Below are 18,166 nucleotides of genomic sequence, written 5' to 3'. Positions count from 1 at the left end.
CAAAGGCACATTAATGGGCACAGCATTCTTTACAGCACAGTGAGATAGAGAAGGGGGAGGGTATGCTGAGGGAGATGATCCCTGTGAAACCATTTCTTACAGTCCTTATCTTTCTGCTTGACAATACTCTACACTGTTAGTTCAGGAACTCCACCTGACCTGTGCTTAGCTTCACTCCTGACTTGAATCCTTTTCACTTGCAGGGGCGTTTCTGTCAGACGCAGAACACACACACCACCTTTCTCTTCGGCTCCAGCCAGCCATTAAACAACTTCCCCACAATCCACCTGGGGTTCTGATAAAACCCTCCCTGTCTCCTGTGACTGTTTTAACCCCTCTAGTTGATGGATGCTTCTGGAGCACAACACTTACTGTCTCATGCGCTTGTGTTACTTCTAATAGTTGCTGAATGCTTTTAAAGCAACAGCACTACTTGTGACTGTCACACTCTACAACAACACTACTTCTGCATGTCACAAAGGGCGGTACAAGGTGTTTGAAAAGTTGAGTGACGTCAACTACAAAGTACACCAGCCTGGAAAAAGAAAGCCATACCTTGTATGCCACATTAACCTGCTCAAGCCATAGCGAGACAGGGAACCATTGGAAACTACGTGCCTGGGGGCCCATCCTGAAGCCAGGACCAAGGATGTCACAGTAGCAGAGACACTGTCACCAGCCCAGAAGCAACAGTGATGAGAGCTGCTTCAGTGAACCTGAGACCTGTTTTCTGAGTTGCCAGGGTGTACGCAGGTTGTGGAACATGAGATCCTGACGGAACTGCATGTACAGGTGAACCAGAGGCCATATCGAATCCCTGAAGCCCGCCACGAGGTGATCTCCTAGGAGATGCCGAGAATGTTGAACCCGGTCGTCATCAATGAATCAAAGAGTGGCTGGTCCAGCCCCATTGTTTTTGTACCGAAGCTGGACGGAGAATGGCGGTTCTGTAACGACTACAGAAAGCTAAATGAGGTGTCTGAATTCGACATGTATCTGATGCCTTGGGTAGATGAACTTATTGAAATGCTAAGGCTAGCCACCATACCTCACCACCCTGAACCTAACAAATGATACTGGCAAATTGTCACGCATTGTGTGGGAAAGACTAAGTGCAACACAAAGGGATGAGGGGAAGGTTTGTCAAACGCTAGGGAAAGGGGGAGTGGAGACCCCTAGGCAGATCTAATGTCACCTTACTTATCCTACCGTCCCTATATAGGTTCCACACCTATCGCCAAACAGGAAATCTAATCCCTATATCCCTAGAGCTAGGCCCTAGATAAGGAGGGGGATGAGCACTGGTCAGTCCCCACTATCAACTAAAGACTAGAAGGTAGACAAATAAAGAGGGAAAACTTAGCTTGAGCAGACACCTGAGAGATAACACCAAACGTCCTCCAAGGGCATCAGATAGGAAGCTAGCCGACTGCTATAGCTCCAAGCCTGCACAAGGGAAAATGAGAATATCACCGGAGACTCCCTGAAGCAGACTGAGGGTTTATAAACACCCAGACCAGGGTGTGTCAATCAGAGCAGGAGGGAGGAAGCCCCTGGGTCCAAAAGTAAGTAGGATTAAGAAGGCGTCTGCAATGCCAAATGCAGAGACCTTCTGCAGCCAGATTCAGAGTGACTGTGTTATGATCTGCTACAAGAACTAAGGAAAGATAGGAAAACTGTCTCTACAATAGGACTAAGCTGATTCCCTACGATGCAGCGGGCAATCTGTTCCTTGTGAACAGACTCGCCTTCGTCCTCAGCTAGTCTGAACGCAGACCTATAGATATAAGGGAGGGGTCCCTAAAAGCACTAAGGACTGAGATAAAATTGGACACCTCCTAGCAGAAGTTGTAGCAGAGCAAAAAGACAAACAGACAAAAATACTTAGAGGTCCAAGGACCAAGCAAACTATAGAGATAGGTACAAAGCACCTGGCTAGATTAAGAGTCAAAGTAACACTGAAGTCCAGCAAAGCCAGAAGGGCGGAGCTGGAATAAATAGGCAGCAGGTCACGTGACCACAAAATAGAAAAAAAACTAACAGAAGAGTTCTAACAGTACCCCCTCTTCTATGAGGATCCTCCGGATCCTCCAGGCCCAGGCCTATCAGGAAACCTCCTGCGAAACGCTCTGATAAGTCTAGGAGCAGAGACATCATCTGCCCTTACCCAGGAGTTTTCCTCAGGACCGAAACCTTTCCAAGCGACGAGATACTGCAATCTCCCTCTATGCCTCCTGGAATTCAGGATACGAGAAATTTCATATTCACCGTCTTGAACCGCCGGAGGAACTGTGACAGTGGCATCCCTATCCGATACATCAGCTTTTTTCAACAAGGAAACATGAAACACCGGATTAATCTTCCAGGAGGAGGGAACCTCCAACCTAACAGCAGACTGGTTAACCACCTGAAGCACCTTAAATGGTCCCACAAACTTCGGACCCAATTTCAATTTCTTAGAAGGAATCCTCAACCGCAGATTCTTTGAGGACAACCAAACCATGTCACCAACCATAAACAAAACCTCTTGACGTTTCCTGTTAAAATACTTCTTAGACTTTTTGTTAGCCTCTTGAAGGTTACAACGTACATCAGTCCAAACTCTCTCCAAATCACCGGAAAAATTCTCCTCCTCCGGCACAGCCGACACCAATTTGGAGAACGAACCAAACGACGGTGTCTCCCAGTACAACAAAAAAACGGAGAACACCCAGCAGAAGAGGATGTATGGTTGTTAAGGGCAAATTCAGCCAGTGGCAGAAACTCAGACCACCCCTCTTGATTGTCTGCCACAAAACAACGCAAAAACTGCTCAACATCCTGGTTCTTTATTTCTGTCTGTCCATTAGACTCAGGATGATACCCAGATGAAAATGACAAATGGACTCCCAACCTGTCACAAAAAGCATGTCAAAAACGAGCCACAAACTGAGGTCCCCTATCAGAAACCATGTCGGTGGGAACGCCATGGAGTCAGACAATTTCCTTGACAAAAGCCTTAGCGAGTGTCTTAGCGCAGGGTAGTTTAATGAAAGGAACCAAGTGACACATCTTGCTAAAACGGTCCACGACCACCCAGATGACAGTGAAACCCTCGGAAACAGGAAGGTCAGTAATAAAATCCATTGCAAGATGCATCCAAGGTGCACTAGGAACCTCCAGAGGGCAAAGAAACCCTGCAGCAGGAGCATGTGAAGCCTTTGATCTGGCACACACTGTACATTGACGCACCCATTTAATGATTTCCTTCTGCCACCCAGGCCACCAAAAACTGCGACCTACCAGTCTCTTAGTCTCAGAAATTCCTGGATGACCTGCCAACCGAGACTCATGATACTCCACAAACAACTCTCTCCTAAAGGTTCTAGGTACAAACAACCTCCCATGGGGAGTGTTAGATGGGGCATCCTCCTGGGCTTTCAGAATCCCATCTTCCAAAACGGAGTCCAATGCTGCTATCACAACTCCTTCCTGTAAAATTCTCTCCTCCTCCTTGGTACCAACCATGGGAGAAAAGCTGCGAGATAAAGCATCAGCTTTAACATTCTTAATACCCGGGATGTAAGTAACAGAAAAATTAAACCGCGAAAAAAAAAGAGCCCACCTAGCCTGACGGGCATTCAAACGCTTGGCAGCATCTAGAAAGATCAGATTCTTATGATCAGTGAAAACCTGAATGGGAAATTTAGCACCTTCCAAGAAATGACGCCAATGTTCAAATGCGAGTTTGATAGCCAGCAATTCCCTATTACCAACATCGTAATTAGGTTCGGTTTCAGAAAATTTTTTCAAAAAAAAAAGCACAGGGATGAACCCCATCCTTGCTCTCCTGAGACAAAACCGCACCGACCCCCACCGAAGAAGCATCAACCTCGACCAAAAAAGGCTTGGTCTCATCAGGCTGCATAAGGATGGGGGCAGAACTGAACCTCTCCTTGAGATACACAAAAGCTTCAATGGCCTCAGTAGTCCACTGGACCGTATTCGCACCTTTCCTGGTGAGATCGGTCAGCGGATTAACAATTATAGAAAAATTCTTAATGAATTTTCTGTAATAATTGGTGAAACCCAAAAATCTCTGTATCGATTTTAAACCAATAGGCCTAGGCCATTCTTGCACAGCCTGAACCTTCACCGGGTCCATCTCAAAGCCCTCGCTGGAGATAATGTAGCCCAAAAAACTAATTCTCTGCACAGCGAACTCGCATTTCTCCTGCTTAGCAAAAAGTGAATTGTCACTTAATAACTGCAATACCTCATGTACGCTCTGCCAATGAGACTCCAGATCTGGCGAATAAATCAAAATGTCATCCAAATACACCACCACATTCTTACCAATCAAAGGTTTCAGGATGTCATTAATAAGGTTCTTAAAAAACCTTGGTGCATTGGTAAGACCAAAAGGCATAACCAGATTCTCAAAATGACCCACCGGGGTGTTAAAAGCAGTCTTCCATTCATCACCCTCCTTCATTCGCAACAAATTGTATGCCCCCCGGAGATCAATTTTAGAGAACCACTTGGCCCCCACTAACTGGTTAAACAAGTCAGGAATTAACGGCAGTGGGTAGGAATTGCGTACGGTAATTTTATTAATTTCGCGAAAGTCCAGACATGGACGTAAACCGCCGTCCTTCTTTTTTACAAAAAAAAATCCAACAGCCACAGGTGACTTAGAAGGTCTAATGTGACCAGCAGCCAAGCTCTTCTGTATGTATTCCTCCAAGGCCTTTCTTTCAGGGATAGTAAGATTAAATAAGCGACTCTTGGGAAGAGTAGCTCCAGGAACAAACTCAATGGTGCAATCATAGTCCCTATGAGGAGGTAGAATTTACGACTCCTCCTCTGAAAAAAACTTCCAAAAATCCTGAATAGGTACTGGTAATTCCCCTCTTTCCACAGCAGCAATGTGACCGTTACAACATTTATCATAACACTTAGGACTCCAAGATTTAATCTCATTAGTAGACCAGTCCAGTAAAGGATTGTGCAGTTTTAACCCTAGAACGCATACCTGGGGCCTCGCAGGCCCCCCCTGTTAATTGTTTTCTATTTTCTGCAAGATTACTTTAGTTAGAATTTTGAAACTCTAGGTATTCTTCATGTATATAGTTATTTGTCATTTGAGTTTGAGTTATTCCATGTTATTTGCACACGGGCCTAAAAGGCCCCAGGTATGTGAAAGTGTAGATTTTTATGGTCATGCGTTCTAGGGTTAACCAAGGCAAACCTAAAACTACTGGAGAAGGTAAATTATTTAATACCACTAAATCCAAATTCTCTTGGTGAACACCATTAATAGTGAGGGGAAATTCAAAAACCTTGTGAGTAACACATTTCAAAGGAGTGTTATCAACAGCAACCACAGAATTAGGAGATGACAAAGGTTTGGGTTCCAATTTAAGTTTTTCCAAAAATCCCTTATCAATCACATTCAGTGTAGAACCACAATCCACAAATACCTGAAATTCAATCAACTCCTCCTGCAATGAGGTACTCCCTGAAAGAAATACTCCCTTAGAATTTAAACAAGCAATATGGGCGTAACTGACCTTTTTTTTTTCTTTGTTTAACAGAAGCTCACAGTTCTTAACAAAATGGTCAGATTTGCCACAATAAAAACACAATCCCTTGGAAAACCTGCGGTCTTTTTCCTGAGAGCAGAGTGACATCGCCCCAATCTCTATCGGTTCTCCGTCATCCGAGCAGACCCTCTGATGACTAGGAGCTGCCATAGCAGGAGTTTTCTCCTCATTAACCCTGGCACGCAGTCTCCTGTCTACACGTATAGCTAATTGCATGGCTTCTTGCAAGTTTCCAGGTGCAGGGAAAGCAATCAGCAGATCCTTAACCCTTTCACTTAATCCAGCAAGAAACAGACATTTTAACACCAAATCATTCCATCTCACTTCAGAAGACCACCTTCTGAAGTGTGTGCAATAATTTTCAACATCACCTGACCCCTGCTTTAAACGTCTCAGTTGTGTCTCAGCAGAAGAGACTCGATCAGGATCGTCATACAACAACCCCATAGCAGAAAAAAAATCTTCCACTGATCTAAAACATGGATCATTAGGTTGGAGAGAAAAGGCCCATCCCTGTGGTTCCTTGCGCAAAAGTGACATGATAAACCCAATGCACTGTGATTCATTCCCAGAGGACCTGGTTCTCAAACGAAAATATAATAAACAAGCATTTTTAAAGGAAAAAATTCTTGTTGTTCACCATAAAAAAAATCAGGCAGTCCTACCTTTGGTTCAACAAAATGCGCTCCAGGACAGCTACTCACGTGTTGCTGGAGCTCGGCCAACTCAAGAGACAATCCCTGCAGGTGTTGAGCCAATTCCTGAACAGACACCATGCTGATCTCCGGATCTCTTTCCTTAGGATTTTTTTTATTTTTTTTATTTTGGGCTGGACTTACTGTTATGATCTGATACAAGAACTAAGGAAAGCTAGGAAAACTGTCCCTACAGTAGGACTAAGCTGATTCCCTACGATGCAGCGGGCAACCTGTTCCTTGTGAACAGACCCGCCTTCGTCCTCAGCTAGTCTGAACGCAGACCTATAGATATAAGGGAGGGGTCCCTAAAAGCACTAAGGACTGAGACAAAATTGGACACCTCCTAGCAGAAGTTGTAGCAGAGCAAAAAGACAAAGAGACAAAAATACTTAGAGGTCCAAGGACCAAGCAAACTATAGAGATAAGTACAAAGCACCTGGCTAGATTAAGAGTCAAAGTAACACTGAAGTCCAGCAAAGCCAGAAGGGCGGAGCTGGAATAAATAGGCAGCAGGTCACGTGACCACAAAATAGAAAAAAAAACTAACAGAAGGGTTCTAACAGACTGTCTGTTACACCTGACACACCTGTGACACAAATTCTCCTGTCACCAGGGGCCAAGGAGAAGATGGCCTCCTCTACACCTGACGGATACTTCACACCAGGATGCCGTTCGGTCTGCAGGGAGCTCCAGTTACCCTCCAGAGGGCCATGGACTGGGTCCTAGCCCAGCACAAGAAGTACAATGCCGCGTACCTGGACGATATTGTGATCTTCAGCCCGGATTGGGGAAGTCTCCAGGCAGTACTTGATGCGCCGAGGAAGGCTGAGTTTACAATAAACCCAAAGAAGTGCGCCATGGGGAAAGAAGAGGCAAAATACTTGTGCAACATTGTTGGAAGAGGCGAAAAGAAGCCACAAGTAAATTAGGTGGAAGCGATCAAAAATTGGCCGCAACCAAACTCCAAGAAACAAGTTCGAGCGTTTCTGGGAATTGAGGGATACTATTGAAGATCTATTTCACCATGATAACTGCACCCATGACTTACCTGCTTAAAGGGACGAAGACGGCGATGGCCAAATGGTCTGCTGAAGCGGAGGGAGCGTTCCAGAAATTGAAGCTCGACCTGTGTAAGCAGCTGGACTTGATTGCTCCAGACTTCAATAAAGAGTTTGTGGTCCAGACGGGTGCCTCAGAGGTCGGGTTAGGAGCAGTGTTATCTCAAGAAGTGAACGGGGAGGAACATACCATTCTGTATCTAAGCAGAAAACTCTCTCATAGAAAAAAAGTGCTTGGCCATCAAGTAGGCAGTTGACACCCTGAGGTATTACCTTTTAGGCCGTAAATCCAGATTGGTGTCAGATCATGTGCCCCTAAGATGGATGAGGGAAAGGAAGGGGAAGAATGCCCCGGTGACTACGTGGTTTTTCACGCTCCAGGACTTTAATTTTCACGTGGAACACAGGGTTGGAAAACTACATAGTAACGCAGATGCCCCGTTCTGACTTCTATGTTTAGCAAATGAAGGTGCCAAAACCCCCGGCTTTGGGCAGAGAGGAGGGATGTAGTATCGGCGTCTCTGCCCCCTGACAGGCAGAGACACCGTACCGCTTACCGCCGCGCTCCCCGCCCGGCGTCCTCCGGCACTCCTGCTTCTGCTGCTGCCTGCATGTGCAGCTTCCCGGGCACTGTACTTAGCGCGCGAGCTCCCTCCCTCTTAAAGGGGCCGCGCGCGTCGTCCTAAGGAGTCCTCGGCCAATGGCCGGAGGACCTCTCATGTAAAAAGCACCTGCTCCACAATGGAGGTGCCCGTGCAAGGTTGTAGCTTTGTGGTTTAAACTCTGCTTCAGCCCTCAGGTCCGGTTGCTAGCCTGACTTCTAGTCCAGCCCGCCAGCCTGACTACCTGTCCAGTCCGCCAGCTTGTCTACTCTCTAGCCCGACAGTCTGTCTACAGTCCAGTCCGCCAGTCTGTCTATGGTCCCTGCCCGCCTGCTTACCTGGAAGCACCTGCCTATTACCTGCCATGCCTGCCAGCACGCTTACCTGGAAGCACCTGCCTGTTACCTGCCGTGCTTACCAGCCAGCCTACCTGGAGGCTCCTGCTTGTTACCTGCCGTGTCTGCCAGTCCGCCTACCCGGATCACCCGTCAGCCTGCCTGCCTGCCGTGCTCATCTGCTGTACCGGTCAGTTCCTGACTTCTGACCCGTGGGAGTCACCTGCTCTCATACGAGGTCTGGCCCAGAGTAGCACCTGGTCCTTCTGCTCGGTCCTTCCCTGGTCACGGAGTCGATTGAGCCGCCGTACAACCTTGGTCAGTCCGAGTTGATACCTAGTTATGCCCCTCTGGTCCCTCCTTGCACCGCAGCACAGAGGTTCCACCACCCGGATCCGTAATAGGGGATATGTGACAAAGTCTCTGGCAGAAAACTGGAGGGGAGATATGTTTCACTGAGGCTATTAGCTTCAGTGATGTGAAAAATGGAAGTTTTTCTCCTGCATGCTAGGTACAAAAAGGGTTAATGAGCCATGTTTACAAAGGTGTGTTTTATGAGAACAACCATAGAGGGGGCGGGAGGTTGTTCTCCATATCTCCACCTCAGGCTGTGGTCTGGGCTATAAATACCCAGCCTTTTGACTCAGGTGTGGGTCAGAATCTGGAGAGACTTGCTCCAGAGAGGAGCGTGCATGTATTGTGCTAAACTGTGTGTGGCTAACCTTGAGTGGCCGGACCCCGGCCGATATACAGACTGTGCTGCATCTTTTGTTTTTGCCATCTTTTGTTTTTGTATTTTGTTTTTGCCATTATGCCGAATTGGCTGTATTTACTTTATGAACTGTAGGTTGGTTTATGACGTTTTAATAAACCAACCCGAAAACTTAAAGAGACAGTGTTCCGTGTCTACCTCCATGTACAGCGGAGCAAGCCGCTTTACCACAATGTGTATAACAGAAAGTGTAATTGCACTAATTTTCTGGAAGAAATACTTCATTTTCTGGAACAATTTCAAGGGTGGCAACACTTTCGGCCATGACTGTATATGTGTACCAGAGATAAAGAGAAAGAGTAAAGACACTACATTAAAAAACTGTTGATGAGCTAATTGTTTGTTGATCGTAGGTTGTTTAACAGGCCATTCAGACAGGTAGACTGTGTTTAATGAGCACACAAAACAATCAGTAACAGATAATTTGGTGCAGGTAGCCTGGCATAGTTTTTGGCAGTACAGATCCTGTTTACACAGGACAAAGCACGGTCGAGAAGGTGATCTTTTAAAGGGAGCCTGTCACGTGACAGAACAATATTAACCTGCAGGTTTATCTACAGGTTAATAGCGTTCTGAACCAGCCCGGCTCCTGTACTTTGAGCCCTGCTGCTGGGTGGAAATGAACATTATTCCTCCCATGCGGGTTCAGTCACCGCTCTGTGTATACAGAGACGCGGCTGTAACCCTGCCCCCGACACTGACTGACCACCAGGGTTGAGGTTACGGCTACTGCTGTCTATTCACAGAGCAGTGACGGAACCCGCGCCAGCGCCACCTCCTTGTATGACACCTGAACTCTGCCAGGAGGATTATGCTCATTTCCTCCAAGCAGATGGGGTCTAAGTGCAGGCGCCAGGCAGTTTACAATGCTATTAACCTGCAGATTAACCCCATATCTGCAGGTTAATAGCGTTTTTTCATACAACATGTTCCCTATAAACCAGCCAAAAGATTATTTCACCTGATTAACTAATTAGACTGTAGGATTATTGAAACCAAAGTTCCCAACAATTATTCAGTGTAAATGCATCTTAGAGGTGTTTGGAAAAAGAACAAAAAACCTTTCATTTATACATCTATGTGATCTGTATCCACACAAATCGCCCCCTATTCATCAAAACTGCCATTTTGTAAATCAGTCTTGATAGGATATTGATACGCCCGAGTAAGATGCGCCAAATTATTTAAGAGATATGGGCCTCTCTACAAGTTTTTAAGCTATCACATACCAGTGTAAGAAATGTCCTCCAAACATCGACTGCAGTACATTTATGTAATAATTTACAAAACTTTTTTGGCCTAAATTATGATGAATTTCTCGGCTGCACACTCTCTCCTCCCCACTAAGCTCAACTCACTGTTCATAAAGCTGGCTGAGCTGGCCTAAACAAGGAAAAAGTTGCAATTTTCTGTGGAACTATAAGTTGTGGGGAAAAAATTGCAACATTTTAAATGTGTTACACCAGAATTCTGACAAAAACGATTTGATCAATCAGGGACAAACGCTCTTACACTCTATACATTAGTTAGGTGTACATTTCCAGTGGAAAGCTTTTAATCTTGAACAAAGAAACCAAATAACATCAATGAATAATATAGTTACCAAAATACATAAATACAGGACATTATAAATGTTAAAGTGAAAGCTGACAAGCTTCTTTCGTGAATTCCAGATGCCTTTGTACTTTGTTGTAATTTTCGCAAATCTAAACGGCAAGAATAATTCAGCTGATTGTGTGGAATTTCTTCTTCCGAAGGTCTCACTTTTATCTGTTCATCTCTAACCTGTAGATTTAGAATAAAATATAATTTAAAAAAGGGTGTGTTCATATACCCATGGTCTGCATTCTCTTTTATATATTGCGCAGTCTTTTTGTACATTTTTCTTTAATGCTGTATACAAACACATACATCATAGATTTAACTAAGTCACTTTGAATTTTATTCATATAACTTCACCTTCAGGGTCACTCTACAGATAATAAAAATATAACAATAAGTTATCTAAAATAATTTCATCACACAATTGATAGGGCAGGAGAACAAATGTGAACACAAACGGATACAATTTCTAAAATATTCCAGTTTAACATATTGATCAATGATTTTTAGTACCCATCTGTTTTTAGCGACTCAATTAAGCATGCAAAAGAGGAGAACAAGAGTCCATGCTACTATATAAAATGTTACATTTTATTTATTTTACATTTAAAAGTGGAGAAAGAAAAACATAAATCTAAAGCGAACGAGGCAAATAGGCACACTTGCTGTTTTAGTAAAAAAAATCCTGGAAAAATAGGGCTGAGCAGGGGCGGACAAACATCCTGTGCAGCCGGTGCAGCTACACTGCAGCATGGAGGTGTAGGGGGACCTTGCAGGGTGATTAATAATAAGAGTAATGTGGCCCGAGGCTCCAAAGGGCCAATGGCCAATTGCCCTCATTATAATGCGGGCAGGGATCATTCCTGTGTCTCCGCATGGCAGCGGAGCCGCAGTATCCGGTCCTCACTGCTTCCTACCGGCGCCTTCTCTGACACAGGCGCGGGTCATCACTCTAAGTGCGTCATTACTCTATGCGTCTGTGTCATTCAGAAAGTGACAGATAGGACAACCCCCCTGATGCCCAAATCCAATCCAATAAATGAGTCACTTACCCATATTATAGAGACTTATAGGCACTTATGATGACCACGTAGACCAGTGATGAATATCTTGAGATGACATTGGTGCATTCTTAAAGCTAACCCAGATATCATCAACACAATCCCACATAACATCAGTTACATTCAAGAGGGGTAAATCACTGAAGAATCACCTGGTCCACAGCCATTATGTTGCCCTGAGACCGGTAGGGACGTGGCTTGATAGAGGTGTAACTGGCACATATACACTGTGTTCCAAATTATTATGCAAATAATATTTTCTCAGATTTTCCCAAATTACCTATATGAATTGCAGTCATTGTAATTTTCCAGTCAAATAACTATTAGAGTACAATTGAAAGGTTTTTGTACAAACTGCCTATGATAACAGTATATTTTTGAAAAAATAAAAAACTCAAACTGCACTCAAAATGCATGTTCCAAATTATTATGCACAGCAGAGTTTTCAACCATTTCATTTTAATAAAGAACAAAAAAATGGTCATTTTGAATTTAGAAGCATTAGCAGGTTATTACAAACTGAAGTCAAACAGTTTTCAACTCAAAACTTTATTCTAGTTAATGTTACATTTGTACATAGGACCGCTTGTTCGAAAGGAGCTTCTGAACGCTCTCATCCATTGAATTTGTCAGGTTTTGGATGGTTTCTACTTCAATTGTTTTGCATGAGGACAGAATACCCTCCCAGAGCTGTTGCTTAGATGTGAACTGCCTCCCACCATCATAGACACTCCTTTTGATGATGCTCCAGAGGTGGAGTAATGTTTTGGGCTGGAATCATGGAGAGAGAGATTGTCGGCCCTTTTAGGATCCCTGAAGGGGTAAAGATGAACTCCATAATGTATGTTGAGTTTCTCAAGCAGCACTTCCTTCCATGGTTCAAGAAGAAGAACCGTGCATTCCGCAGCAAGATCATTTTCATGCATGATAATGCCCCGTCTCATGCTGCACATAACACATCTGCATCTCTGGCTGCTATGGGCATAAAAGGGGACAAACTTATGGTGTGGCACCCATGCTTCCCTGACCTCAACCCCATTGAGAACCTCTGGAGCATCATCAAAAGGAGTGTCTATGATGGCGGGAGGCAGTTCACATCTAAGCAACAGCTCTGGGAGGGTATTCTGTCCTCATGCAAAACAATTGAAGCAGAAACCATCCAAAACCTGACAAATTTAATGGATGAGAGAGTTCAGAAGCTCGTTTCGTACAAGCGGTCCTATGTGCAAATGTAACATCACCTAGAATAAAGTTTTGAGTTGAAAACTGTTTGATTTCAGTTTGTAATAACCTGCTAATGCTTATAATTTCAAAAATGACCATTTTTTTGTTCTTTATTAAAATGAAAAGGTTGAAAACTCTGCTGTGCATAATAATTTGGAACATGCATTTTGAGTGCAGTTTGAGTTTTTTATTTTTTCAAAAATATACTGTTATCATAGGCAGTTTGTACAAAAACTTTCAATTGTACTCTAATAGTTATTTGACTGGAAAATTACAATGACTGCAATTCATATAGGTAATTTGGGAAAATCTGAGAAAATATTATTTGCATAATAATTTGGAACACAGTGTTTATGCGGTTACTGCAGTTTCTGCCTTTACATTGGAACAACAAAAACCTTTACAAGTGCTTCTAATGGGAAGACCTACACTATTAAGACACTTGGCGAACTGCAGAACTGCAGGTGTTGTTTACATGTGTACATACCCATGCCCCATGAATTATGTGGGGAAAACAAAGAGACAACTAAGGGTCCGGATAAACGAACACTTGTGAGACATCAGAAACTACAGGTTTACCCCTCTAGCACGTCACACAAAAACATAATAGTAATTTGAACTCAATCTCATTTACGGTAAAAGAAGTTGTACCTCCTTCAGTATGTTTGGGTTACTGGGATAAAAAAAATCTTACAATGGGAGGACAGATTTACCTTCTGTCTTGATATAATGTTCCCTAAGGGATTAAATGAACATCTAAGTTGTGTCAGTTTCTTTAAATTACTCAGCACACTCTGCCATACCGAGGAGAGTGTCAAAGCAAGCCGTTCCTCCTCAGGAACTTCTGAAGCTCCTCCCCCACTAGAGGTACCAAACTGTGGGTGGTAACCGTATGCACCGAAGAACGGTGACCTGCCAGTGAATTCTTGACGATGATTATTAATGGCAAATTCTGCCAGCGGTAGGTAGGATGCCCAATCCTCCTGATTTTCAGATACGAAACACCTGACGTAGGTCTCCAAATTCTGATTGACACGCTTGGTCTGTCCATTCGACTGAGGGTGGAAGGCAGAGGAAAAGGACAGCTGCACCCCCAGTCGAGAACAGAATGCCTTCCAGAACTTGGAAACAAACTGGGTCCCCTGATCTGACACCACATCGGAGGGAACCCCTTGACGCTTCACAATCTCATTTATGAACACATGAGCAAGAGTCTTGAGATTTAAAAGTGCAGGCAATGCGACAAAATGAACAATTTTACTGAACCTATCTACTACCACCATAACCACTGTTTTGCCTGCAGAAACCGGTAGGTCAGTAATAAAATCCATGGACAAGTGTGTCCATGGCCTACTAGGGATAGGTAGCGGAAGAAGAGTACCAGACGGACGAGTATGCTAAATCTTAGAATGCGCACAAAAGCAGCTACGTGTTCAATTACATCCCAATGCACTCCTGGCCACCAAAAACGACGAGAGAGGAGGTCAGCGGTAGCCACCTGGATGCCCAGCAAGCACAGAGTTATGATGTTCCTTAATTACCTTGCGGCGCAGATTGGGTGGTACAAATAACTTTCCTGAAGGGCAGGAGGCAGGGGCATCCCCCTGAGCCTCCAACACCTCACATTCCAGTTCCCGATAAAGTGCTGAAATAACTACCCCTTTATGTAATATCAGGACAGGGTTCTCATGATCACCACCACCAGGGAAGCTCCGGGACAAAGCATCAGCCTTGAAATTTTTGACACCTGGACGAAAAGTGACAACAAATTTGAACCTAGTAAAAAAACAGGGACCGTCTAGCTGCCTAGGGTTGAGACTTTTAGCTGACTGGAGATATGACAGGTTCTCATGGTCAGTAATAACAGTAAAAGGATGGACAGCCCCCTCCAACCAATGTCGCCATTCCTCGAATGCTAATTTAATTGGCAAAAGTTCCCTATTACCTACGTCATCATTTCTCTCAGCCGAAGACAATTTTTTAGAAACTAAGACGCAAGGACGCCATTTACCAAGGAACGAACCCTGAGACAACACAGCCCCAGCCCCGACATCCGACACATCAACCTCCACAATAAAGGTTGAGAAACATTGGGTTGACTGCGTATAGGTGCAGTGGCAAAATAATTCTTTAAGGAACAAAAAGCCTTAAGGGAAGCATCCGACCATTTGGAAAAATCAGACCCTTTTTTAGTCATGTCAGTAAGGGGTTTCACTATAACAGAGTAATTTTGAATGAATTTCCGGTAAAAATTAGTAAAGCCCAGAAAACGTAGAGCCTTCAGGTTCTTGGGACGTTCCCAGTCAAGAACTGCACGGATCTTCTCCGGATCCATCCGAAATCCCTTAATATCTGGAGCACCTGCTTAACATGCCCCCGATGAGTCTCAAAATCAGGTGAGTAAATCAAAATATCTTCCAGATAGACCACCACAAACCTCCCCACCAAATAATGGAAAATATAATTGATGAAATGCTGGAATACCGCAGGTGCATTGGTCAAACCAAAAGGCATAACCCGACTCTCGAAATGTCCTTCCGGGGTTTTGAACGCTGTTTTCTATTCGTCCCCTTCTCTGATTCTAACCAGTTTGTAGGCTCCCACAACCTGGCTGAACAAATCAGGAATCAGAGGAAGAGGGTATGGATCACGGATGGTAATTTGATTTAATTCCCGGAAATCTAAACAGGGACGTGGACCTCCATCTTTTTTCTGCACAAAGAAAAACCTTGCCACCACGGACGAAGATGAGGGTCTAATATGTCCCTACTCCAGACTTTCCGCAATGAAATCCTTCATGGCTTGTCTCTCAGGGCCAGAAAGATTATATAGTCTGGACTTTGGTAGTTTCGCTCCGGGGGTCAGGTTAATAAGACAGTAATAAGCACGATCAGGAGGCAAATACTGACACCCCCTCTCAGAAAAAACGTTCTCAAAACCAGACAGAAAAGCAGGCAATATTTCCGTAGAGACAGTAGCAAGGGAAATATCTAAACAGTTCTCATGGCAGTAATCTCTCCATTAAATAATCTCACCGGTTTGCCAATCCACCAACTGATTATGTTTAACAAGCCAAAGGATACCCAAGACAATCGGAGTGGGAAGATTGTCCAGGACATACCAAAGGATTGTTTCACAATGAACTGACCCCACCCTCAGTTTTACATTATGTACAATCTGAGTAAATGCTTTCTGTGCAAGTGGCACAGAGTCGATGGCGAAAATGGAAATAGGTTTATCTACAGTACAGCAAGCAAGACCATGACTTTTCACAAACTCAGCATCCACCATGCTGACTCCGGCTCCACTGTCAACAAACACAGAAATGTTCTCGGTTTTGCTCTCTAGCACCTCCTCTGCTGTCAGGACAAAGCGAGAACTGCAGTTTGGCCACAAATGCACCCCTTGTTTATCCAACTCCAGACTACCAAGAGTTAATAGAGTCTCTTTTTGTTTAGGAATTGAAGAACAGGTCCCAACAAAATGTCCCTTTTCCCCACAAAAAAAACCATACACCTTTTTTCTTGCGAATCTCCGGGAAGATATATGATGTAGAGACACCCCCTAACTGCTTGGGTTCCTCCACCTCCCACGGTACTGTTTTAACCCCAGACCACTCCCTGGGCAGAAGTACACAACCCCTACAAGAAGGCCCCGGAGAAGGTGGTCTCACTCATCTATCCTGAAGGTGTCTATCAAAACGTATGGCCAAAGACATGGCAACCTCCAAGGACTGAGGGGTTTCATATACTGCCAAGGCATCTTTCAACCTTTCAGTAAGCCCTTCACAAAATTGACTTCTAAGGGCTGAGTCATTCCATTTGGAATCTGTTGCTCATCTACGGAATTCCGGACTGTACGTTTCCACTGATCGATTCCCCTGCTGAAGGCGACATAGCCTAGACTCAGCCAAGGCGACTCGGTCAGGGTCATCATAGATGAGGGCCAGAGCCCCAAAAAACCCCTCCACAGACTGGAGACAAACCGAGTCCTGCGGTAATGAAAACGCCCATGACTGAGGATCTCCCTGCAATAGAGAGATCACAATACCAACCCATTGCTCCTCATTACCGGAGGAGTAAGGACGAAGTTGGAAATATAATTTGCATGACTCCTTAAAATACAAAAAAGCTTGTCCCTACCTCCTGACAGGGGCGTATCTGGGGGGAGGCAACCGGGGCATGCGCCCCAGGAGCAGCCAGCAGGGGGACACAGTCGGGCCTCCTAATGCGGCTGTCTGTTGGCCTTCCACTGGCGGCAGTGTTCTGCCGCCCCCGGACCGGGATTCGACTGTTCTCTGAGTGGGTGTCAAGCTGACAGCCCGCTCAGAGAAGCTGCAGCGTGCCAGCTCCCAGTGATTGTACTTGCATCTTGCAGACGCAAGTTCAATTGAAGCTCTGACTTAGAGCGATGTCAGCAGCATGATCAGGTCATGTGATCATTCTGCTGACGTCACTTGCCGGCGCCCACAGGAGAGAGCAGAGCCTCGGTGGTAAGTGCTCCTGTGGAGCTGAAGACACTGAAGATTCAGACCGGGGGGGGCATATTTATTAATTGTGCAGTGGGGTATTTATTGTGCAGGGGGGTTATTTATTGTGCAGGCGGCATAGTTATTAATTGTGCAGGGGGGTATTTATTAGTTGTGCAGGGGGGCATAGTTATTAATTATGCAGGGGGTTTATTGTGCAGGGGAGATATTTATGGTGCAGGGGGTATTTATTGAAAAGAGGGCATTTATTGTGCAGGGGGCATTTATTGTGCAGGGGGGTATTTATTGTGCAGGGGGGTATTTATTGTGCAGGGGGCATAGTTATTAATTGTGCAGGGGACATAGTTATTAATTGTGCGGGGGGGTATTTATTGTGCAGGGAGGGTAATTATTGTGTAGGGGGGCATAGTTATGAATTGTGCAGTGGGGCATTTATTTTGCAAGGGGGCATAGTTATTAATTGTGCAGAGGGGGTATTAACTGTGCAGGGGGCATATTTATTAATTGTGCAGGGGGCATATTTATTTATGGTGCGGGTGGGCATATTTATTCATTGTTCAGGGGGCTATTTATTTATTGTGCAGGGGCCATATTTATTCAGTGTGGAGAGAAGGTTTATTCAGTGTAGAGGGGAGATTTAATCAGTGGGGAGCGAGTGGGGAGTTGGTGCAGACACATTATTTGTAGCGAGGGGGGAAATGTGTGCAGACACAGTATGGGAAGCGAAGGTGATGGGATGT

The 18,166-nt window shown here is 44.7% G+C and overlaps 1 protein-coding gene across 3 annotated transcripts in view; it reads right to left on the bottom strand.

Annotated features, from left to right (window-relative positions):
• Positions 1–18,166, bottom strand: part of LOC141173657 (dipeptidase 2-like) — a 621,939-nt gene that overhangs the window by 68,516 nt on the left and 535,257 nt on the right. For 2 of the 3 annotated variants that reach the window (XM_073657957.1, XM_073657956.1), the window contains exon 11: positions 10,102–10,835. The exons of the other annotated variant lie outside the window; for it this stretch is intronic. In XM_073657957.1, the coding sequence (XP_073514058.1) occupies positions 10,650–10,835 (186 nt within the window). In that variant the 3' untranslated portion in view covers positions 10,102–10,649. Of the gene's footprint in view, positions 1–10,101; positions 10,836–18,166 lie in introns of those variants that run through there. 3 annotated transcript variants of the gene reach the window in all.

Source organism: Phyllobates terribilis, unplaced genomic scaffold, assembly GCF_046119375.1.
Source record: "Phyllobates terribilis strain yellow unplaced genomic scaffold, ASM4611937v1 Scaffold_13__5_contigs__length_258822181, whole genome shotgun sequence".
NCBI classification, from domain to species: Eukaryota; Metazoa; Chordata; class Amphibia; order Anura; family Dendrobatidae; genus Phyllobates; species Phyllobates terribilis.
This window is presented reverse-complemented; position numbering and strand designations above follow the sequence as displayed.